The sequence below is a fragment of the Desmodus rotundus genome, chromosome 11 (assembly GCF_022682495.2).
Source record: "Desmodus rotundus isolate HL8 chromosome 11, HLdesRot8A.1, whole genome shotgun sequence".
Taxonomy (NCBI): Eukaryota; Metazoa; Chordata; class Mammalia; order Chiroptera; family Phyllostomidae; genus Desmodus; species Desmodus rotundus.
Window position 1 is genome coordinate 908,386 of NC_071397.1, and position 18,560 is coordinate 926,945.

The 18,560-nt window shown below is 55.1% G+C and overlaps 1 protein-coding gene across 9 annotated transcripts; it reads right to left on the reverse strand.

The window, feature by feature from the left end:
- Positions 1-362: 362 nt before the first annotated feature.
- On the reverse strand, positions 363-18,437 carry POU5F1 (POU class 5 homeobox 1). Of its 9 annotated transcripts, none has more exons than XM_045193020.2 (7): positions 15,368-16,907; positions 14,850-15,011; positions 11,696-11,753; positions 1,958-2,072; positions 1,526-1,656; positions 1,033-1,191; positions 363-859 (listed from the first exon to the last, which is right to left on the reverse strand). In XM_045193020.2, exons 2-7 carry the CDS (start codon positions 14,918-14,920, stop codon positions 593-595), a joined length of 801 nt encoding a protein of 266 aa, XP_045048955.2. In that variant the 5' UTR covers positions 14,921-15,011; positions 15,368-16,907; the 3' UTR covers positions 363-592. The 9 variants fall into 9 exon arrangements, 7 of the variants coding, with proteins under 7 accessions (XP_045048955.2, XP_045048954.2, XP_045048957.2 ...); XM_045193019.2 differs by lacking the exon at positions 15,368-16,907 and adding an exon at positions 15,090-15,358; XM_045193022.3 differs by lacking the exons at positions 14,850-15,011; positions 15,368-16,907 and adding an exon at positions 13,017-13,209.
- Between the last annotated feature and the right edge of the window lie 123 nt (positions 18,438-18,560).

The following is an 18,560-nucleotide window of genomic DNA, read 5'->3' on the forward strand; positions in this document are numbered from 1 at the left end:
ATAAGTATCTAAAGCCTTGATTTCTTAGTGTAGCGCCACCGAGGCCTTCCTAAGTAGCGTGGGGAGAGCAGCAAGCCAGCTCCTAGTAGGGAACGGGCTACATAGTATCCACATCTGTGGGCAAAAATAAGGTGTTTAACTCAAGTTCCCTGGGATCCCATGTCACAAGTTTTAAAGAACTAGCTCGTGCCTCTAAGGACCTCTACAAATAAACTTGGTTGCAGTCCCAGCTCTCCCTGACACTGTTATGTGAGACGGTTTGGCACTTTGGCCTCGGGGTCACTTGGGTCTGACAGCAGTTACCATCTACTGTTGGGTACCTGCACACCCTTTCAGTAACCAGAGGATAAGCCAAAGCATCCATCTGTTGTGTCCCAGGCTTCTTTATTTAAGATCAAAGTGATAAGTGATGTGGGGATTAAAAACAAGAGCATCAATGAACTTCACCTTCCCTCCAACCAGGTCCCTAAACTCCCTGCCCCCACACCCTTTGTGTTCCCAATTCTGTAGTGAAGAAAACTTAATCCCAAAGCCCTGGAACAATTCTCAGGGTTCTTTCCCTCGCTCTCCCCGTTGTGGGAAGGCAGGCACCTCAGTTTGAGTGCATGGGAGAGCCCAGAGCGGCGACAGACACAGAGGGAAAGGCTTCACCCTCAGGGAAAGGGACTGAGGAGTACAGCGTAGTGAAGTGAGGGCCCACATAGCCTGGGGTACCGAAATGGGGCCCTGGTGCCAGAGGAAAGGATACGGGTCCCCCCGAGAAAGGAGACCCAGCAGCCTCAAAATCCTCTCGTTGAGAATAGTCACTGCTTGATCGTTTGCCCTTCTGGCGACGGTTGCAGAACCACACTCGGACCACCTGGAAGTGGAGGACACAGGGAGAGTGACTCAAAACTCCAGGAGGTGGGTCATTCGGCCCAAACCCAACCGATCCAGAGTGATTAGAGGGCAGGGGCCAGAGCCGCTGCAAGGGGGTGTGGCCTGGTGAGGAGAACAAGGAGCACTCGGGGCTAGAAAGGGACAGGCACTCACGTCCTTCTCCAGCCCGAGCTGCTGGGCGATGTGGCTGATCTGCTGCAGGGTGGGCTTCGGGCACTGCAGGAACATGCTCTCCAGGTTGCCCCTCACTCGGTTCTCGATACTTGTTCGCTTTCTCTTCCGGGCCTGCACAAGGGTCTCTGCTTTGCATATCTGGGCAGGTGGAGAGGGGGTGACAAGAGAGGAGATGGAGAGCAGGCTTCGAATCTGCTGAGCAATGGCAGCACTCGGAGGTCAGTGACTCAAGAGCACATTGCTGAGGAGCACTGACCACCCGTGTCACCAGAGTCGGGTGGTGTGAGGAAGAAGGGTTCTGCGAGGCAGAGCACAGACCAGCAGCTCTGCACCTTGTCCCAGCAGCACTGAGGCATCACCCTCCACCCGTGGAGGGATACCGTCACCAAGAAGCAGAGCTGCCAGCGAGGGATGGAGCACTGGACACGGGGCCAAGTCACAGCAGTTCCCTGTGAATCCCACCCGCCCTCACCTCCTGCAGATTCTCATTGTTATCAGCTTCCTCCACCCACTTCTGCAGCAAGGGCCGCAGCTTACACATGTTCTTCAAACTGAGCTGCAGAGCCTCAAAGCGGCAGATGGTTGTTTGGCTGAACACCTTCCCTGAGGAAGTCAGTTGAAAGAGAACAAGGTGAGGTAGCAGGCGGGGCCCTCCTGACCCCAAGACCCAGGTGCCACCACCTCTTCTCACTCTCATAAGGTCCCACTTCTTCCCAGAGAGAGTAAAAGGCCCAAGTATCTTCCCCCTTCCTCCCTACCCTCTTCATGCGTGAGGGCAGAGCCTGCCCCTGGAACAATATCCCCTCACTCCCTCGGTAGAAAAAGCCCAAGTTCAGGAATATTCTTTCCAGGGGAGAAGTGGTCCCTGTGTTCTATGGGTCAGAACATGCTGAGGGGGACCCACCAAAGAGAACACCCAGAGTGAGCCCCACATCCGCCTGGGTATACCCCAGGGTGATCCTCTTCTGCTTCAGGAGCTTGGCGAATTGCTCAAGGTCTTTCTGCAGAGCCCTCATGTCCTATGACAGCATTGAAAAAGGCAGAGAACATGTAAGAACACAAACACACCAGCTGTTGACCCCCCTCCCCGTCTGTGTCCCAGGGAGTGGCCTTTGGGCATATCTGCATCCAGGCTGCCCACCAAACACCTGAAACAACCTGTCTACAAACACTGTCCCCTAGAAAGCAACAAATGTGCAGCTGCAGAGCACCCTGCGCCAACGGGAAGGACGGCTGCCAGGTCACAGAGGGAGCCCCCGCCGGTCAGCTCATGTAATACGAAAGCTTTGACTGGAGTAACAGCCCTAGAGAAATAAAGAGCGCCACGCCGGATTCTCACGTCAATATGCTCACTCTCCCAGCCAGACTATGGCCTGGCATGTACACACACACACACACACACACACTACACACAGTTACAGGTGTCATCAGATAGGAACAAAGTGCTTTTATACAGTGAGTGCTCAGTTATTTAAAAAGTCGATTGTCCCCCTTTTTTTTAATCAACTTTTTTGCCTTATGGAAGCAACCTCATTGATTAAGTCAACAGATTTATCCTATGCCTCTATAAGCCAGTGGCCACACAAAGTACACAATAAGCCCTGGCCTTGGTGGGTGGAGATAGAAAAGGGTACGGGGGGGGGGGGAGATAAATGGTAATACAAAATACACAATAACATTTTTTTAAATCCTAAGAAAAATAAAAATAGATGTCCAGGCCTCATGGAGCTTCCATTCTCATGTGGAGGAAAGTAATTACTATCCACTATGTCAGAAGCACCATGAAAAATGAGACAGGAGAGGATGACAGAGTGCTGCGGGGTCGGACGGGGAAGGTGACGATTTAAATAAGCTGGGGGTGGTGAATTTGAGCAAAGGAAAAAGTCAAGTGTAAGTGTCTCAGGGTGGCAGATACGGTGGGCAGGTGCAAGGCCAGCGTGGCTGGAGCTGGGGGAGTGGGCTGAGGAAAGGAAAGAAGGAGGCGCTACGAAATCAGAAGAGCGAGCAGGGCAGACCCTGCAGCTGTTGCAGTGAGTGAAATGATGTGACTCTCCTATTTTAAGGTATTCACTCTAGTTGCCATAGTGACAAGCAACTGAGGAGGAAACGAGGGTGTAATCAGGGAGAGAACTGCAGTTATCTGGACAGACAGTAGTGGCTGGGACTACAGTGGTCAGTACTGATTTGGGGTGTGTGTCCAAGGTAAAGAGAGAGTGTTGTTTCCGAAGGTGTGGAGGTAGGGAGATCAAGGGATGAGGGTGCCTGGTTTGGGCGTTGAGCTAGCAGGTGATGGATGGGTGAGGTACAGTGGCTCAGGGAGCCGTCCCAGCAGGGATGGAAAATTCGGCAAAGTCCCTGAGCCTAGAGGGTGGATGAGAGGAAGGAAGGTAAATAGAACACAGGTGGAAGGACCGAGCCCTGGGGCACTCCAGTGAAGGCCGGGAGCCCAGGGGACCAGAAGAGTGTGGCCTTTGTGTGATCCTGGAAGCCTTCAGGGGAGTATTTCAAGAGTAACCAATCACATCAAGTTCACACAGGCTAACTTTTATTCCCAACCTCTGCTCAGCCAGTGTTTCAAACCCGTGCATGTCCTCACCTGTCCCCATCGGGGCTTTTCCAAACCCTGTTTTGGGGATTCGAAATAAGGTAAGCCCCAGTTCAAATCCTAGCTTCGTCACTTAGCAGTTAAGACCTGTGAAATAGGCTAATAATACTTCCCTAGGAGATTTTGTGGCAGTGAATGAAATGATGTGGAAACTGAGCGGCCAGGCACTTAGGAAATGGACTGCAATCGGCAGCCATTATTATTCAAGGCTCAGAAACTGCTTCCCACAAAGAGTCGAGGGCTACTAGGTCGGCTGAAACCACTCACGCCTCCTCTGCAGGCCTAAAGGCTTAGTACTTGATCTCTAATTGCTTCCACTTGTCTCTTCAGTGGCCAGGAACATATACATCCTTCATACTCCCCAGCGGGGCTGGACATGGAAGTAAGCCTTCAGTCCCTCGGCAAACCCTGCATTTGGGGCACAGCCTGGACACAAACTCTTCCACGTTTCTCCCTGTCCATCACCTAAGGAATTCCGCTGCACTCGGTCCTTCCAACTCTCTCGGAGAGGGTGCTGGGTGTACACTCTGCACAATGGTGACTCACACCCGAGGCAGAGGCCAAGGGGAGACAAGCCTTGAACTTGAGGGGAGGTAAAGCCACTCCACTGTCCACACACAGCCCCAACAGGGGCTTCTATCAGAAACAAGTCACACCCTCCAATTTCAGGAACAATAACCCCAGGATAAGCACTGTTTTTACCCTCAGGCCACGCTTACCCGAGGCCAAGATCTTGGGTCGCTAAGGATCAAATTATCAAGAAGGGCTCAGGGTGGGAGAAGGGGATCAAACCCCAAGCTGGGTCTGAGTGAACCGACCCCGGTCAGGCCTAGAAGTGGAAGGGACATACTTGACAACGAAGGCCGGGCGGGAAGAAAGGCCAGCCTGGGCCAGCTCCTGACTCCCCGGAGCTACCCCTCCCCCCTCTACCCCCCACCCTCCCTTCATTCTCTCAGAACTCTGGCCTCAGTTCCCACCTTGCCCCTGCTCTCTCTCAGGACGCGGTTTCCGCACACCTCCCCGTGCTCAGGGCTGCCCCTGCAGCCCCCTCTCTTGGGTTCCAGGCCTAGGCAGCTGCAGCCACCGCTTCCCCTCCTGGCCGCCCCTTCCCGCTCGGCCACCCCCCAGCCCAACTGCACCTCACTCGCCTCCTCCTCGGGGCTTGGCTCCAGCTTCTCTTTGTCCAGCTTCACGACCCCAGGCGGGGCAGCGCAGGGCTCGGGGGAGGCCCCCTCGGAGTTGCTCTCCACCCCGGCTCCCGCCTCGACCTCGGGCTGGGGGTTCTCCAGGCCTCCTTGGGGCGCCAGCCCCACTGCAGCCTGAGGTCCACAGTAGGCCATCCCCCCACAGAACTCATACGGCGTGGGGCAAGGGGGAACCCCCCACATCTCCGCCCCAGGGCCCAGCCCCGGCCCGATTCCCGACCCGCCAGGAGGTCCCTGGAAGCTCAGCCAGGTCCGAGGGTCAACCCAGCCTGGTTCCGGCCCTCCTGGCCCATCGCCACCGCCACCCGGTGGGGGTGAGAAGGCAAAGTCGGAAGCCAGGTGCCCCGCCATGGTGAGGACGGCACCCCAAGCCGGGGGCCTGGAGAAAGGAGGGCTCTCCAAGGCACTGCTCAACACCTCTCCCCCTCCCCAATCCCACCCACTAGCCTTGACCTCTGGCCCCGCCCCCTGGATGGGGGGAGGAAAGGGCGGTGGGGGTGGGAGAAACTGAGGCGGAGGGTGTTAGCCTGCTGCTGGTGGTGCTGCCGGTGGAAGGGGTGTGCCTGGGAGCCCTAGTTGGGCGACTCGCCTGGCCCAGCCCCAAGGACCCTTGCTGCAGCCCCCCCCATGCCCGTGTTCTCTTCCAGCTCCTTGCGGGGCTTCCCTGCCCTCCCTCCAGCTCTGCACACCTCAGAGCTCTCTGGGATCCCTCCCATATTCTCCATGCTCTTCAGGAGCCCAGGTGCTTGGCCCTCTCAAAAGACCTTGGCGCAGTCTCCTTGCTGGGACCCAGCTCCTCAAAAATTTATTGTGTGTGAACCAAGTACTGCTGGGGCCACCCCTGAATTTCTCACCAGCTGCCTGATGCCCTTCCGCACCCCCAGTCCAGGGACCCAGGCATTCATCCTGATTACCGACCAGATTCCGTTACCCCAAAGCTGTGGAGGCCCAGTGCCCGTTCGCCCAGCCTGCGAAATTCCACTCCCTCTCCACGGCAGACTGCCACCCGAGGCCTCTCTTGCATACCCCCCAGGCTTCTGCTCCACGGCCCCTGACCTCCCAGGCTCAGGGGCTGTGACCCCCACTTACCCTTCTAGGGGCCAGGCTCTGGACTGACTGGGCCTGAGATCCTCAACCTTTGCCCAGACAGGGATTAGACAGCCCCTCTCGGGGCCCACGTCGTGGAACCCAAAGACCAGGTTCCCTGCCCCTCCTTCAAGGACCCGTATATCTAGTACCTAGCCGGCTGTTCTCCCTCCCCCACAGCCCCAGCCCAAGCCTCCAGCCCTAGCCTGGGTGGGGAAAGCTGAGGAGGGAGGAGGGAGAAAAATATCTGACTTCAGGTTCAAAGAAGTTTGGGAGGGACTGGGGGAAGGGGGCAAGACAATGGCCTTGGCTGGACAATCCAGGTCCCCAGAGGGGGCAGCTCTAACCCTAAACAAGTGCTCAAACCTTGAATGGACCTGGATGGCTCCCCTGGGGACAGCTTCCTGCTCCCCAACCCCCTAGCCCCAGTCCCCTCACACAGAATCCCCCTCAGAGTGGCTAAAAGAGCTCCAGAAACCCACTGCAAATCCTCAAAGACTGAGCCTCCGACCGGCCCCCGCTGGGACCTAGGTACCCTGCCCACTTCCTCTGGGGGTCTCTGGATGAAGCCTGCCGTCCACCCCACCCCCCAGCTTTGTTTAGGGGGCTTGGAGGTTAGAAGCAGAGGAGGTGAGAGCACCTCCTTGGGGAGGTGGTGCAGGAAGCCTGCCCCAAAGACGCCCTTAGGGTCAATTTTGCTGGGCTTGTCCTGAGGGCTCACACTGCCCACCAGGTGTATGGCTCTGTTTACAAGAGAATAGCCCTCAGAGTACGAGAGGGAGGGATGAGGTTTGTCAGCTCCCCAAACTTGCCTTAAATGGGGGCCCTGGGGTGAATAGGGGGGTGCCCCCTTCAGCGTGGAAGGCCAGAATCCTGAGCCTGGGACACTGACTTCTGCTGACTTCAGGCATCTCTTCATCCCAGCCCTGTCTGGAGTTGTTGGCTGGGGCCGTTGGCCAGAGCCTGCCTTCCGAGGGGCCGGGTGCCCCGGGAGAGCCGTCCTGACTGGGCGGCTGTCTTCACCCTGAGGTGTCTGTGAGGTTTCCCAGCGCATCATCTTCCCGAGTCTGTGTCCGTCTGTAGGTACTTTTTGGACAATGCACTGTAGTGACGCATTGCAACACTTCCCAAAGGGCTGCTGGGAGGGCTACAGGGAAGTGGGAGCAGAGTTACATTCACCTCTAAGCCACTAACTGCCCAAAAGGATGGGTCTAGGGGCCTGGTGAGGGGTGGAGAAACTGATTTGGAGCAGGAAGGGCCCCTCCCAGCCACCTCCCCAAACCCCAAGACAAAGCCCTCACAGCACCTTTCTCTTGCCTGCATCTGTCTGCAAGGAGATGGCCTCTCTGAGGAGGGGGAGAGGGCCTAGACACGCCCGAGCCCTCTGCACCCAGGCTCCTCGGCTTGCCCACTTCTAGGATCCCAGAAAACCCTCTCCCCAGGCCAGTCCAGTTCCCCACTCAACACCACCCTCTAGTTTTTAGATAACAATCTGTAGCTGCTCTACCTGGTATGTTTCTGGCCCGGAAAACAGGCTCTTTCCAGAGAGTGAGCCAGAGGAGGGGTGGGTCCCCAGTACCTGACTGGCTTGTGGCCCCACATCTGAGCTGGATCAGCCTTGTGCTTGCCTGGAGTCTGACCCAGCACCATAATGATAAGTTAGGGTTGTCTGGAGTCCTAGCTGGCCCTCCAGTGACGCTCTGTGCTGACCAGGTGGAAATGTGCTCCGTTCCCCTTCCCGCCCTCCAGTGAGGCCTGCGGGGTAGGCGGCTTCACTTCTGCCAGCGGCTCCTGCAGGCCCCGCCCAATGCTGCTGGCCTGGAGGAGACTGGAAGTGGGATTGTGCGGTCAGACCTGGCTCTCCTGACTCTCCTGCTCTTAAAGTCACTAAAAACCCTCAAATCCCTGAAGCTAGTGTGGGGTTGGGCTCACAGACGCTCCCCATACTCTTGACTGCAGCGCAGCGTCCAGGCCCTTCCCAGAGACAAACGCGGGTCCGTGTGCTGCAGGGCAGCCAGGAAGGACAGCTGAGGTCACACTCCCAGGTGTGACAGCTGCATGCTGCAGAGCAGTGGGGGTGGCTGTGATGCCGGCAGCCAGCCACCCCTTGCTGGGGCACAGGGATGCTGTTTGGTTGGAAAAACCAGCTGAAAGGGCTTAGATGGGGACCAGCGGAGATTTGTTCTATACCAGGGTAGCAAACCACTTATTCTGCCTTCCGGGTTTTGTCAAGCTGAAGGCAGGAGAAGGGGTAAAAATGGATGGCTAAGGAGAGAAGGGTTGCGGCTGTGGACCCCACAGGTTTCATTTGATGTGAACCTCAAGAGGAATTTATCCCCTGAGATAGATTCCCCATGGTTAATGTAAGGCCCAAATTTTGTAAATAACAGGAGCCTAGTGGCCGTCTGCTGACAGGGGCTCCTCACGTTCCAGGAAGAACCTCAGACTGAACTCTCCACACTCTGCCCTGCCGTTCACGGAGTCGGAGCCAAATACAGCTGGGAAACCCTGCTCATCTCTCTACCAACAGACTGGAACTGCCCCTTTCAGTCAGACCTACATCCTCATTTGCATCTATACCAACCAATCAGAGAAGTCCGATTTGGCAACCTCGTTTCCGAGAAACGGACCAAAATGAGAACTGTGAGCAGGACGATTCTGTACAAAGGGTGGCCTCCCCTTTGTCTCCGTGGAGTGCGGTACAGGTTGCTATCTGAATCGGTTTTCCGGAGCTGCGGCTCTTTTTCTCAAATAAATGACTTTATTCCCTATCACAGTCTAAAATTAATTCTGGGCAACAAGGGCTTGCCCACTTTGGGTGATTATTTCCTTTTCTTTCAATGTATATATATTCCACTGCTTCCTGTAACCCAGAGCCCCTCTTCTCAACCGTTGACCCATGAAGTCTGCAAACTAAGTCCTCTTTTCTTAATTCCAGCCACTCTCCCGCAAGTAGAGGGAGCTTGCAGCTCTCTGTTGCCCCCTATGGGGAGATACAGGCAAGAGGTGTGGTGGCGCAGCCAGAAGGGGAGAAGAGGTCAGGAATACATCCAGGGTCTGTACAGCTGGCTTCTAAGCCTGCCTCCGACTCCTTAGCTGACGTACCTCCCCCTTCTGCACCTCCGTTTCCTCACCTACTCAAGAGGAACTAGACTAAACAAACCCTAAATGTCCTTCCAGCCCACACATAAAATCACTGCCCACTCCCACGCAGCACTTACGTGACATGAGAATATAGATTCTCTGTACAGAGAAATTGGGTTTGGATGGGTAGGAAGGGAGGGACTCGGTGACAGTCTGCGTAGGCCTCCCTGCACCCCCTCCAGCCTCCAAGCAGCTTTCCCGGGAAATCTGGCAGGTTTTCCCCGCAAGTTTGGTTAAGATATGTATGAGGAGCTTGGCAGGCCAGTTTTGATTCGGTTTTCAGTGCTTGGGAGCTTACAAGAAACACACTTCCAGAGGTAAAACTTCTCATGGAAAGCAGAGGGGTGTGTGTTGAGGAAGAGACCGCCCAGGCCAAAGGCAGGAGAGGAACGGGAACGCTAACTGCCTCCCTCCTCTCTCACATGCCACCTGTTGCTCTCCACGTTGCCACTCTGCGGCCTCAGCCTCCCAGAGCGCCACCAGATGGTCCTTCGAGTCACTTCCAGCTCTTCAGTTCTGAGCACACCGGCTGTCCTGCCCCCGTCCAAGTTCGGTGCCTGCCTGCAGCTCCCCCTCCCCCGCCTTTCCCTGTGTCTCAGGTGGGCACAGGTCACCAGGTTCTTGGTGATCGTGGACAAAGCATTGAACCAAACACACAGAGTTTATAGCAGAAAGAGAGCAGATTTATTAAGTGAGAGTACACTCCACAGAACACGGGAGCAGGCCGACTCCGAGCGGAGGCTGACCTCATGGGCGGGAGGAGTTTTCTGTTCTTATAGGGCAGATCCTTCCTGGCTGGTTTTGGCGGCTTTTATTGCGCACGTACAAGTCGTTGCGTTACTTTAAAACAACTGTGCACGTGGTCTCCCAGGATCTTCCTTGATTGGCCACCGGGGAAGGTGGCCCCACAATGCTGATTTATTACGGTGCTGTTGTAAGGAAGCGGAGACCATGTAGCATCTTCTGCGCAGGTGCATTCACGATTCACCATGATTCAGAGTTTTTCCAGACAGCTGGGACAACTGGTCTCAGCCCAGGGTCTCTGTCCTGTGTCGATGCCCTTTATCTCAGCCCTGGGGCACCTGCAGCGTTTCCTCCTTCCTGTCTCCTGCCTCACCTGGGCCACTCTGGCTGCTCACCCGAGGTCCTGCAGAGAGCCAGCCTTGGCCTGCTGCACCAGACAAGAGAGCCCCTGTGCACTTTAAAGGGCATCTCCGTGAGACTGCTGATCTGAGCAGTCCCACCCTCCTGGAGTCAAGTGGCTGAGGTCCCAGGGACTAGGGTTCAGGAGTGGCTGAACTAGGTGAACCAGACCATGGAGGACAGAAGTCAGGGGCCTCACGTGTTGGGATGGTTTCCCTCCAGGGGCTTTGTAGAGAGTCACATGCTCTGAGGGGCTGCCAGGACAGGAGGAGACCTAAAGACTCCCCAGACCAGGGGACACTTGCAAACTGCACAGTCCCTCACATGCGGCGGCTGCCCCTGGGCATCATTCACACTGCCTTCCACAGTGGCTGTTGGTCAGAACTGAGTGTCCTGCGATGCTAAGCCCTGGGTTAGAACTCGAACACCAAGTGGAGAAAGGACTGACCAAGTATGTGTGAGAGAAGGCAACACAATGACTGGGCTGGTCAGCTACGGAGATGTGCTCACAGGGGACACAGGAAATGCGACGGAGTTTGTGGGGCTGGCTAGAGGCCTGCTGTCCCATCCACCCCACAGTGTCCTCAGCCCTTCCTCCTTCCCCACTCCTGTGCTCGAGAGGGTAGACGCAGCTCTTGGTCACGAAGGACTGCGCCTCTCCCTTCTCATCTGCAGTGCCCCTGGCTACTCTGCTTCCTCCACAGCGCACGGATGTGTTGACTCTGGAAAACTCCAAGGTTACAGGAGGGCCAAACAGTGGCCTTCTCCAGCTCTATTTCCACCACTTCCCAAAATGCCTGGAATTCCCCCTCCAGCTAATACACCCTCCCTCATTCTCCAGGACATACCTTCTCTGTCACGCACATGCCCAGCAGTCTTGCTGCGCCCCAACCTCTATCCCTAGCCCTGAGTCCACCCCGCTGCATCCCCAGCTTGTGTTGCTCACGCCACAGTTATGAGCCTGAGCTAACCTACCACACTGAGTCCTTCTGAAGGCAGGGGCCCGTGTCCCGTGCCCAGCACAGCATGGTGTTCAAATCCTTGGTGTAAAGGCCACTACTGGCCATACTGCCCATAGCAAATGTACCTGAACCTCTTAAGCCTCACTTTCCTCACCTGGGGATGAAAGAGAATAGTAGTCCTTGTTTCACAAGCGAAGATCAAAATGAGACAATGCGTGCCAGTGTTAATGCAGTACATGCCAATCAGAAGTCAAAACCAGTAGCTGCTCCGTCATGTTGGTTACTGGTAATAGCACAATGAACAGCAGGTACTACGCCCTCAAATGTTTGCTCGATGAAAAGAAAACGTAGGTTAGACATACTCTTTCCTTGGGACCCTGGCCAGGTTTCCAGGATTCCTGTAACTACTGTCGCTGGTGAGGAGGTGGCTGTGTCAGAAAAAGGCCACTGATTTCCCAGACCCTGGATTTGAAAAGGTTGGATATAATTTTTCTCACCTGAAGATACGGCTTCAGAGCCGAGAGACGACGGGGACCCCCTGGTCCTGTTCCGTGCCTAGGAAAAGGGTGGCGTCTTAGACTTATGTTCTAGCCTTTCCAATTCCCAATACCCAATATCCAGTCCATTTGGCACTACCGGGTGCATAACGGGGTCTGGTGTCAGGGATGAAAGGCGACAGGAGGAGGAGATAATAGCAGAATCTCAGTGGACCCATATCTAGAGGTGGCCAGCACCAAGCTTCATAAACACCCGCTGAACAATAGCAAGTGCACAACTCCGTATCTTGAGGACTGCGCTGAGTCCCGGCCCTGGCCCCCATCACTGTGGCTCTGGAAGTTCTTTTCCACGAGGCTCCTGAGGGCAATGACAAGACTCTGGCTTCCAGTCTGAGGATAGCTTCTCCCAAGCCCCTGGGTGCCTGGACGGGGACCAGGGACCAGGATGCCCAATGCTGGTCATTCAAGGAGCCTAAGAACTCACAGGGGACTGTCCTGGGCTGGGCTGGGAAAGAGCAATGCAGTCACAGCACAGAGAAAGGGCTGCTGAGGGGAAAAGAAATGGTGGGGAAGGATTATCGCTTACAGGTGTCAACACTCGGAGATGGTCCCACAAGGCTCCGGTGAGGTACGGCTTTAGGGCACCCAAAGAGTGGGTAAGGGGAACGCGGAGTGGACAGTGAGAGAAAACTTTGCTTCCCTGCAGGATCTCGTCCAGGCTCATTGAGCTAAATAGCGATGACTCCAAGTCTCTAAATCCCTGCATTCACACCAGTGCATCCAAACAGCTGTGGGCCACCTTGGCCCAATGCCCTACATCGCCTCACACCCAACACGTCAGACGAGCTTATCCTCTCAGCCCGCGCTATAGAACCACCTGATCCTCACCCTGTAATCCTGGTAGGTGGTATCACCATCCAGTCTACCCACTCACTCGAGTTGGCACTGGGTTGCAGTGGGGCAATGGCCGTGAGCCACAGTGGGTAGCCTTCTGGTATAGAACCCAGGGTCCCACAGGCCACAGAACCAAAAGGCTCCCGGACCGGATTAAGATGCTCGGATCACATGGTTTATTCAACAAATGTAAAAGGCAGGGTGAGGAGCGAGGTAACAGCAACAGGGGAGACTAACACATTCGGGACTGGGCGCAGTGGGGGGGGGGGGAGTCACACGGCCTGAGTGCTGGGGTTTGCGGCGGCATCGGTCCTGTCTGACGGAGGCCCCCGGAGTACTGAGCGCCTCGGATGCCTCCCGGTATTTAGCAGCTACTTGGTTCTTCCCTCCCTTTCTACTTCCGTTCACAAAAGTAGGGTCTACTCACCGCTGCCTCAGGCGTTGCGCTCGCTTATCCGCACGGGATGCGTTGCCTTCTACCCATCCCGCCTGCTTGCTTTTCCTGCGCCAGAATCGGCTATTCCCCACCAGTCAGCGAGTGTGGTCCGCGTGGGTGCTCATCCTCTGAGCCCCTCCCGGCTCCAAGCAGCTGCCAACCCTGCCATTTTTACCTCCTGTTTCTCAAACAGGAGGTAAAATAGAGAGGACATTCCTCTCTATTGGCATAGCATGGCTTCCAGCTGGTCTCCTCCCTCCAGTCTTACCCACTGACAGTCCGTCCCCTCCGTGTCGGTGACCTACCTGGGGACACGTGTGTTTGCGTACACTCTGCTGCTCCGTCGAGGGCTCCCTTTTGTCGCCAGGATGGCTTCCGAGCTCCTCAGCAGGCTGAACAAGCCCCCTCCAGGGCCGACTTCTCCACCCCCATGTCCCCACTCCCTGCCTTCAGGCCCAGAAAAGGACTGTTCGAACATCTCTGTACCCCTGCTGCTGCATGTCCCAGTGTCTTCCAGAGACTGTCCACCCTCAAGGGAAGAATCATTCCCCCGTCTGCTCCATCCAGCAGCTGCTTTAAGCCTTTCCCCGCCTCACACCACCCACCATGCTGCTGTGCCCTTTATCTCAGAGATGACCTCTGGCTCCCTCGGAATGGTGGGCTGACCCACGGCACACTGTACTCCCTAGTGGGCCATTCGTTTCCTGTTCAAATTTCATTCCTCAGCCTCCCTTGGATCTCTGGATTATTGCCCTCTGCCCAGCACGGAAACCCTCCCCTGAACACCAGCTCCTGAGAGAGAGAAAAGGGCACAGTGCCACGCTCCCCAAGCTTGCAGAGTCTGTGAGTGACCTTGGCCTTTCCTCTCCAGAGCCTGAGGTTTGGGTGGGGCCCAAGAAGCCATTCCTAACAAGCCCCTCATTGATAATCCTTACCAGATGTACTATAAAATAGGGAAATATAGCCCTGGCTGGTGTGGCTCAGTGGACTGAGCACTGGCCTGCGAACCAAGGGGTCACCGGTTCGATTCCCAGTCTAGGGCACACGCCTGTGTGGCGGGCAGGCCCCCAGTAGGGGGCACACGAGAGGCAACCACATGTTGATGTTTCTCTCCCTCTCCCTCCCATCCCCTCTGTCTATAAATAGATAAAATCTTTTTAAAAAAATAAGGAAATATGCCTATCTTAGAGGATTAAAGGTGATATCCCCCAAGCACCCGGTAGGTACTGCAAAACATATTTTTAATCGAACATTGCCGCCATTATTGGCCCCTTTTCTCAGAAATGTCTTCCTTTAGTCCCACTCACTACTCCTCTTTGCAAACAAGCTCCTGGAATAAATCGTCCTTTTACTACTTTAGCCCCTGCTCACTTTTAACTAACAAAATATGTTACTTGGTTGTTTCTTCTGAGAAATAAGAGTAACATCAACTATCTCAGAACAGTGCTAGGCAGGGGGTGGCAGACTCCCCCGCACCTTCCTCCCTGGGCAACCACTGTGGTCAGCATGGTGAACGATCCTCCCGGTTACTTTTCATGAATACAGCACTGGCTTTTTTAAACAAAAACTGAGATGTAACTTCTTTTTTTCACTTAGTAAATATGTGTCTCATCAAATCTGGCTTTTTCCTCCACCTCAGCACGACACTGTTAGGGCTGAGGTCACCAGCCACTTCCCAACTGCTAACTCCGCCAACACTTTCGCCTTTATCTGTGATCTCAGCAGCGGATGACTCCAGACTGGTCACTCTCCTGCTGGCGAGTGGACTCCGCTCCTCAGCCTCCCTCTGCCCATCCTACAGCATTGCCTGCAGAAACCACTCACCTCTGGACTTCTCCCCTTACCCCCAGCTCCCAGCGTCTCTCCTCCACGCAGCGGCTCAGTGATCTTCCCATACACGAGCCCGATGATCTCACTGCCCTGCGCGAGATCCTCCACTGACGCCCTCCCTACTGCCTTCAAAAGCGCAACTTCCTGGCCTGGCTCCTGCGGGAAACGAGGACCTGCCTAGGTTTTGGAAGCAGAAAGACTAAGAAAAGTAACATCCCTCACTCACCAACATACCAGCTGTGTGAATTTAGGGAAATCCAGTAACTTCTAACCCTCCCTCTCTCCTCTGCAACCTGAGAAAACAAGATCCACCAGGGAGGGGTGTGGCTGAGGTTCCGTAGTTGATGTTGGTAAATACCCAGAGAGCAGCACTCTAACAATCCACAGGCTGACTCAGCCTGTGCCTCCCCAGCCACTCAGGTTTTCACAATGTGACCTGTCCCCACAAGCCCTGTGGTCTCGCTGTCCAGTGGTTGGGAGTGCTCCGTTTTTCTACCTAAGCCCCTGCTTACCTTCCCACATCGAACCTCAGCAACCTCCCTTCAACTCCTTCTGAACCTCCAGAGGCAGGACTCACCCCTCCTCTGCGAAGCCCCAAGACCCTGCCCATTGCGCTGGTGGCACCTGTGACGTCTACCGCACTAATCCGCTCAGATGGTCCCTCACCAGACTGACACCCTTCCAGATCAGACCTTACTCATCTTTGTGGCCCTCCTACCAGGCAGGAAGTGTTCACCAGTGAGTGGGGGGGTTGCAAAAATCAATATGATATAAAATATGTCCTCTGTTCCTCTCCTGCGATGCTGCAGGACTAAGTGTCGTGCAGAGGATTGGGGTAACCTGCCTGTGGGAGGCAGCTCGTCTCAGAGGACACCAGAGCCCCAGGCCGGGTCTTGTAGCCTTAGCAACCCTCCTCGCAGCAGCCCTCCAGGCAGGGCTCCGGGATGTGGTCGCAAAGGGCTCAAAAAGGCCGCGGCTTGGAGGCGGGGAGGCTGCGGTGAAGGGGAGGGGTCCACACGATCGGCCCCCCCCAGACGCGGCGCCCGCGAGAGGTACCGTCACACCGCCTGGGGGCGGGCTGGGGCCTGCGGCCTCGACTTCCCCCGGAGGGCTAACACGTCTCTGCGGGCCCGGGAGGCGGCCAGCAAACCTGAAGGCAGGATGGGCCCTGCACACTCGGCCTCCCGCACTCTCTGGCCGCGCTTCTGGAAAGAGTGGCCCCAGCAAGCACAGCAGCGGGAGAAGGGGCGGCGGGCTCGCGCGTGGGAGTGGGGTGGGGGTCGCATCCCGTCCGGGCCTCGTGCAGGCCCGAGGCCCAGGCGACGCGGACCGGTTGTGGTTCTGGCTTTACGTTGTTCTTCCTCTGTGATCGCGGGGTGGATGATGTTTTCATGATCACATAGTAAAGATGAAAGACCCACGCTCACAAGTAAATGTCGTTTTTAAAAATCTACCTTCACGCCTGATTTCCTAGCCTCTGACGGGCCCCAACTTCCATTTTCAGTCACAGCATGATCTGCGGATGCGTCAGGTTCCTCTGATTCTATTTTGTTTTTTAAAACTTATGGTAAAGTACATACAATATGCGACTTACCATTCTGACCGTTTTTAAGTGCACCACCCGGTGGCATCAAGTACATTCACACTGTTGCCCAGCCACCACCAAGACGGTTTTGATGCGCCTACGATTTAAACTACGGAACGAGCAAATGCGCGCGGTTGCGGACAGGTGAACAATCCGGAAATTTACAGACGTTACCGAACGCACTCTGCTTGGCTGTGTCCCCAGCGACACAGTTGTCTGAGGACCATACCAACAGATAGCTGCAGATCTGAGGCACGTATATGTGGCTCTCACGAAGGCAGTATGCTCTTTCTAATTCTCTGCAACTCAAACACCCCTCCGTACATACATGCTCAACTCCCGCTTGGTGACTGCGCGACAGTCCGTAGTAGGTACGAATCCGTCTCTTTAGTCTTTGCACTCCGGATGGACCTTTGGGTCCTTTCCAGTTCAGCAGTACAGCTGAAACTACAATAAACATCCGTACACACCCCTGCCCTCCAGCTCTTATTTCTATAGGGGTGTTTCCCACAGTGGACTGCTGGGTGAGGGGGTGCGGGATATTTTCCTTGATACTGTCCGATTACATTCACCAACAGTGGAAATAAATTCCAGTCTCCGCAGCTTTTGTGCTCACGGATGCCCATTGCCCTGTGTCTTTACCAGCTGCAGATGTTATAGCTAATCAGTTGAGACATCGTCCCTGGATTTGCAGGCCTTTGGGATTTGTAATTAAACCTTTAAAGAGGCTGAAGTGCCAAGTTTATCTCTGTCTCAAGGAGATTTCAGCTCCCTTGTTAATTTAGCCAGGGTCAGTGTTGCTTCATTTCCGCAGTCTGGCCGTGCCCGTGATGTCCGTGGGGAACACCATGGGATGCAGCCAAGGGCTGTGAGAGGCTTGGAAGAAGGCTGGACCTAGAAGTCCAGGTAGGCAGTGGTGACCAGCAGAACCTAAGTCAGTGTCCTGGGCCAAAGTCCTTGGGATTGGCTGTGGTGATCAAAACCTAGATTCCTCGTCCTTGGTTACAGACCATAAAACCTGGTTACAGAGACGCTGTGGAAGGCCACATGCTCCATAACCGAGGCTGGCTCTGTAACCAATGGAATCATAACCACATAACAAACCCTCACTGGCCGAGGTAAAGTTACCATAGAGGTAGCCTCAGTCTCACCCCAGGTTACCATAAAAGTAACCTAAGGCTCACCCCACTGGGTATACAGAAGTAAGTTACTACAGAGGTAACCTTAGTACCAGGAACACATAACAAGCCTACCATGGCGATTGCTATGTTACAGCCTATAACGGAATCATGTGTGTAAAAAAGAAAAACACTTTATGTAACAAAGTTATAGAACAATGGGCTATATATCAGAAGCTTGGACAATGAGGATTGCCTTTGGCGGCTTGCCTCTGGCCATTCGCCTTCCCTGGAGAGTGGTGTCTTATTTGCAGCCCTTCAGTCGGCCTCCCCACCCTACCTGTGCTCCTTGTTTTGGAATGAGCTTGCCCTTCCCTCCAGAAGCCTGAAAGGCGTCCAGTCAGCAGGACATTGTTTTCCAGTGTTTAGACTTGAACCCCAATAACGAGAGTTCTGGAAGCTGCCATGCCCTGTGTCGGCTCTGTCCAGGTCCCCTTCTCTGAACTCCTGTCCTCCCTCCAAGGGCCACGACACCTAGTTTTAACACAGAAGATTATTTCCTTCTGCTCCAGTGTCTTTGTTCCTGGCTAGACAGTCAAGTCCTTGAGAGCTGGGGCTATCTCACTCATTTGGTTATCCCCAAGGCAAGCACAGCTCTTGGTCCACAGTAGGCACTCAATTGTGAAGTGAATGGACCGGTGCGGGGAAAGGGTAATGGTGGAAAGGCAGAGACCCCGGGAGAGGGAGGGCCCAAGGAGGGAAGAGGCAACTCCTTGTTCTTCCTCTCCTGTTCTAGTCACTATGGGGAGAGGAGGGGTGCTTGCTGGGTCAAAGGCGAGATTCCAGGTGTCTGATGAGGGCATAGGTGTAGGGGAGGAGGGAGCCCCCTACTGTCTGAGTACAGATCCACTCTCCCCGGAAAGCACTGTCTCCAGTCTCAAGACGCGTCCCGAACCCCCCCTTCTCAGGAGCTATCGTGAACAAGGGAGCATCCAGAGAGGA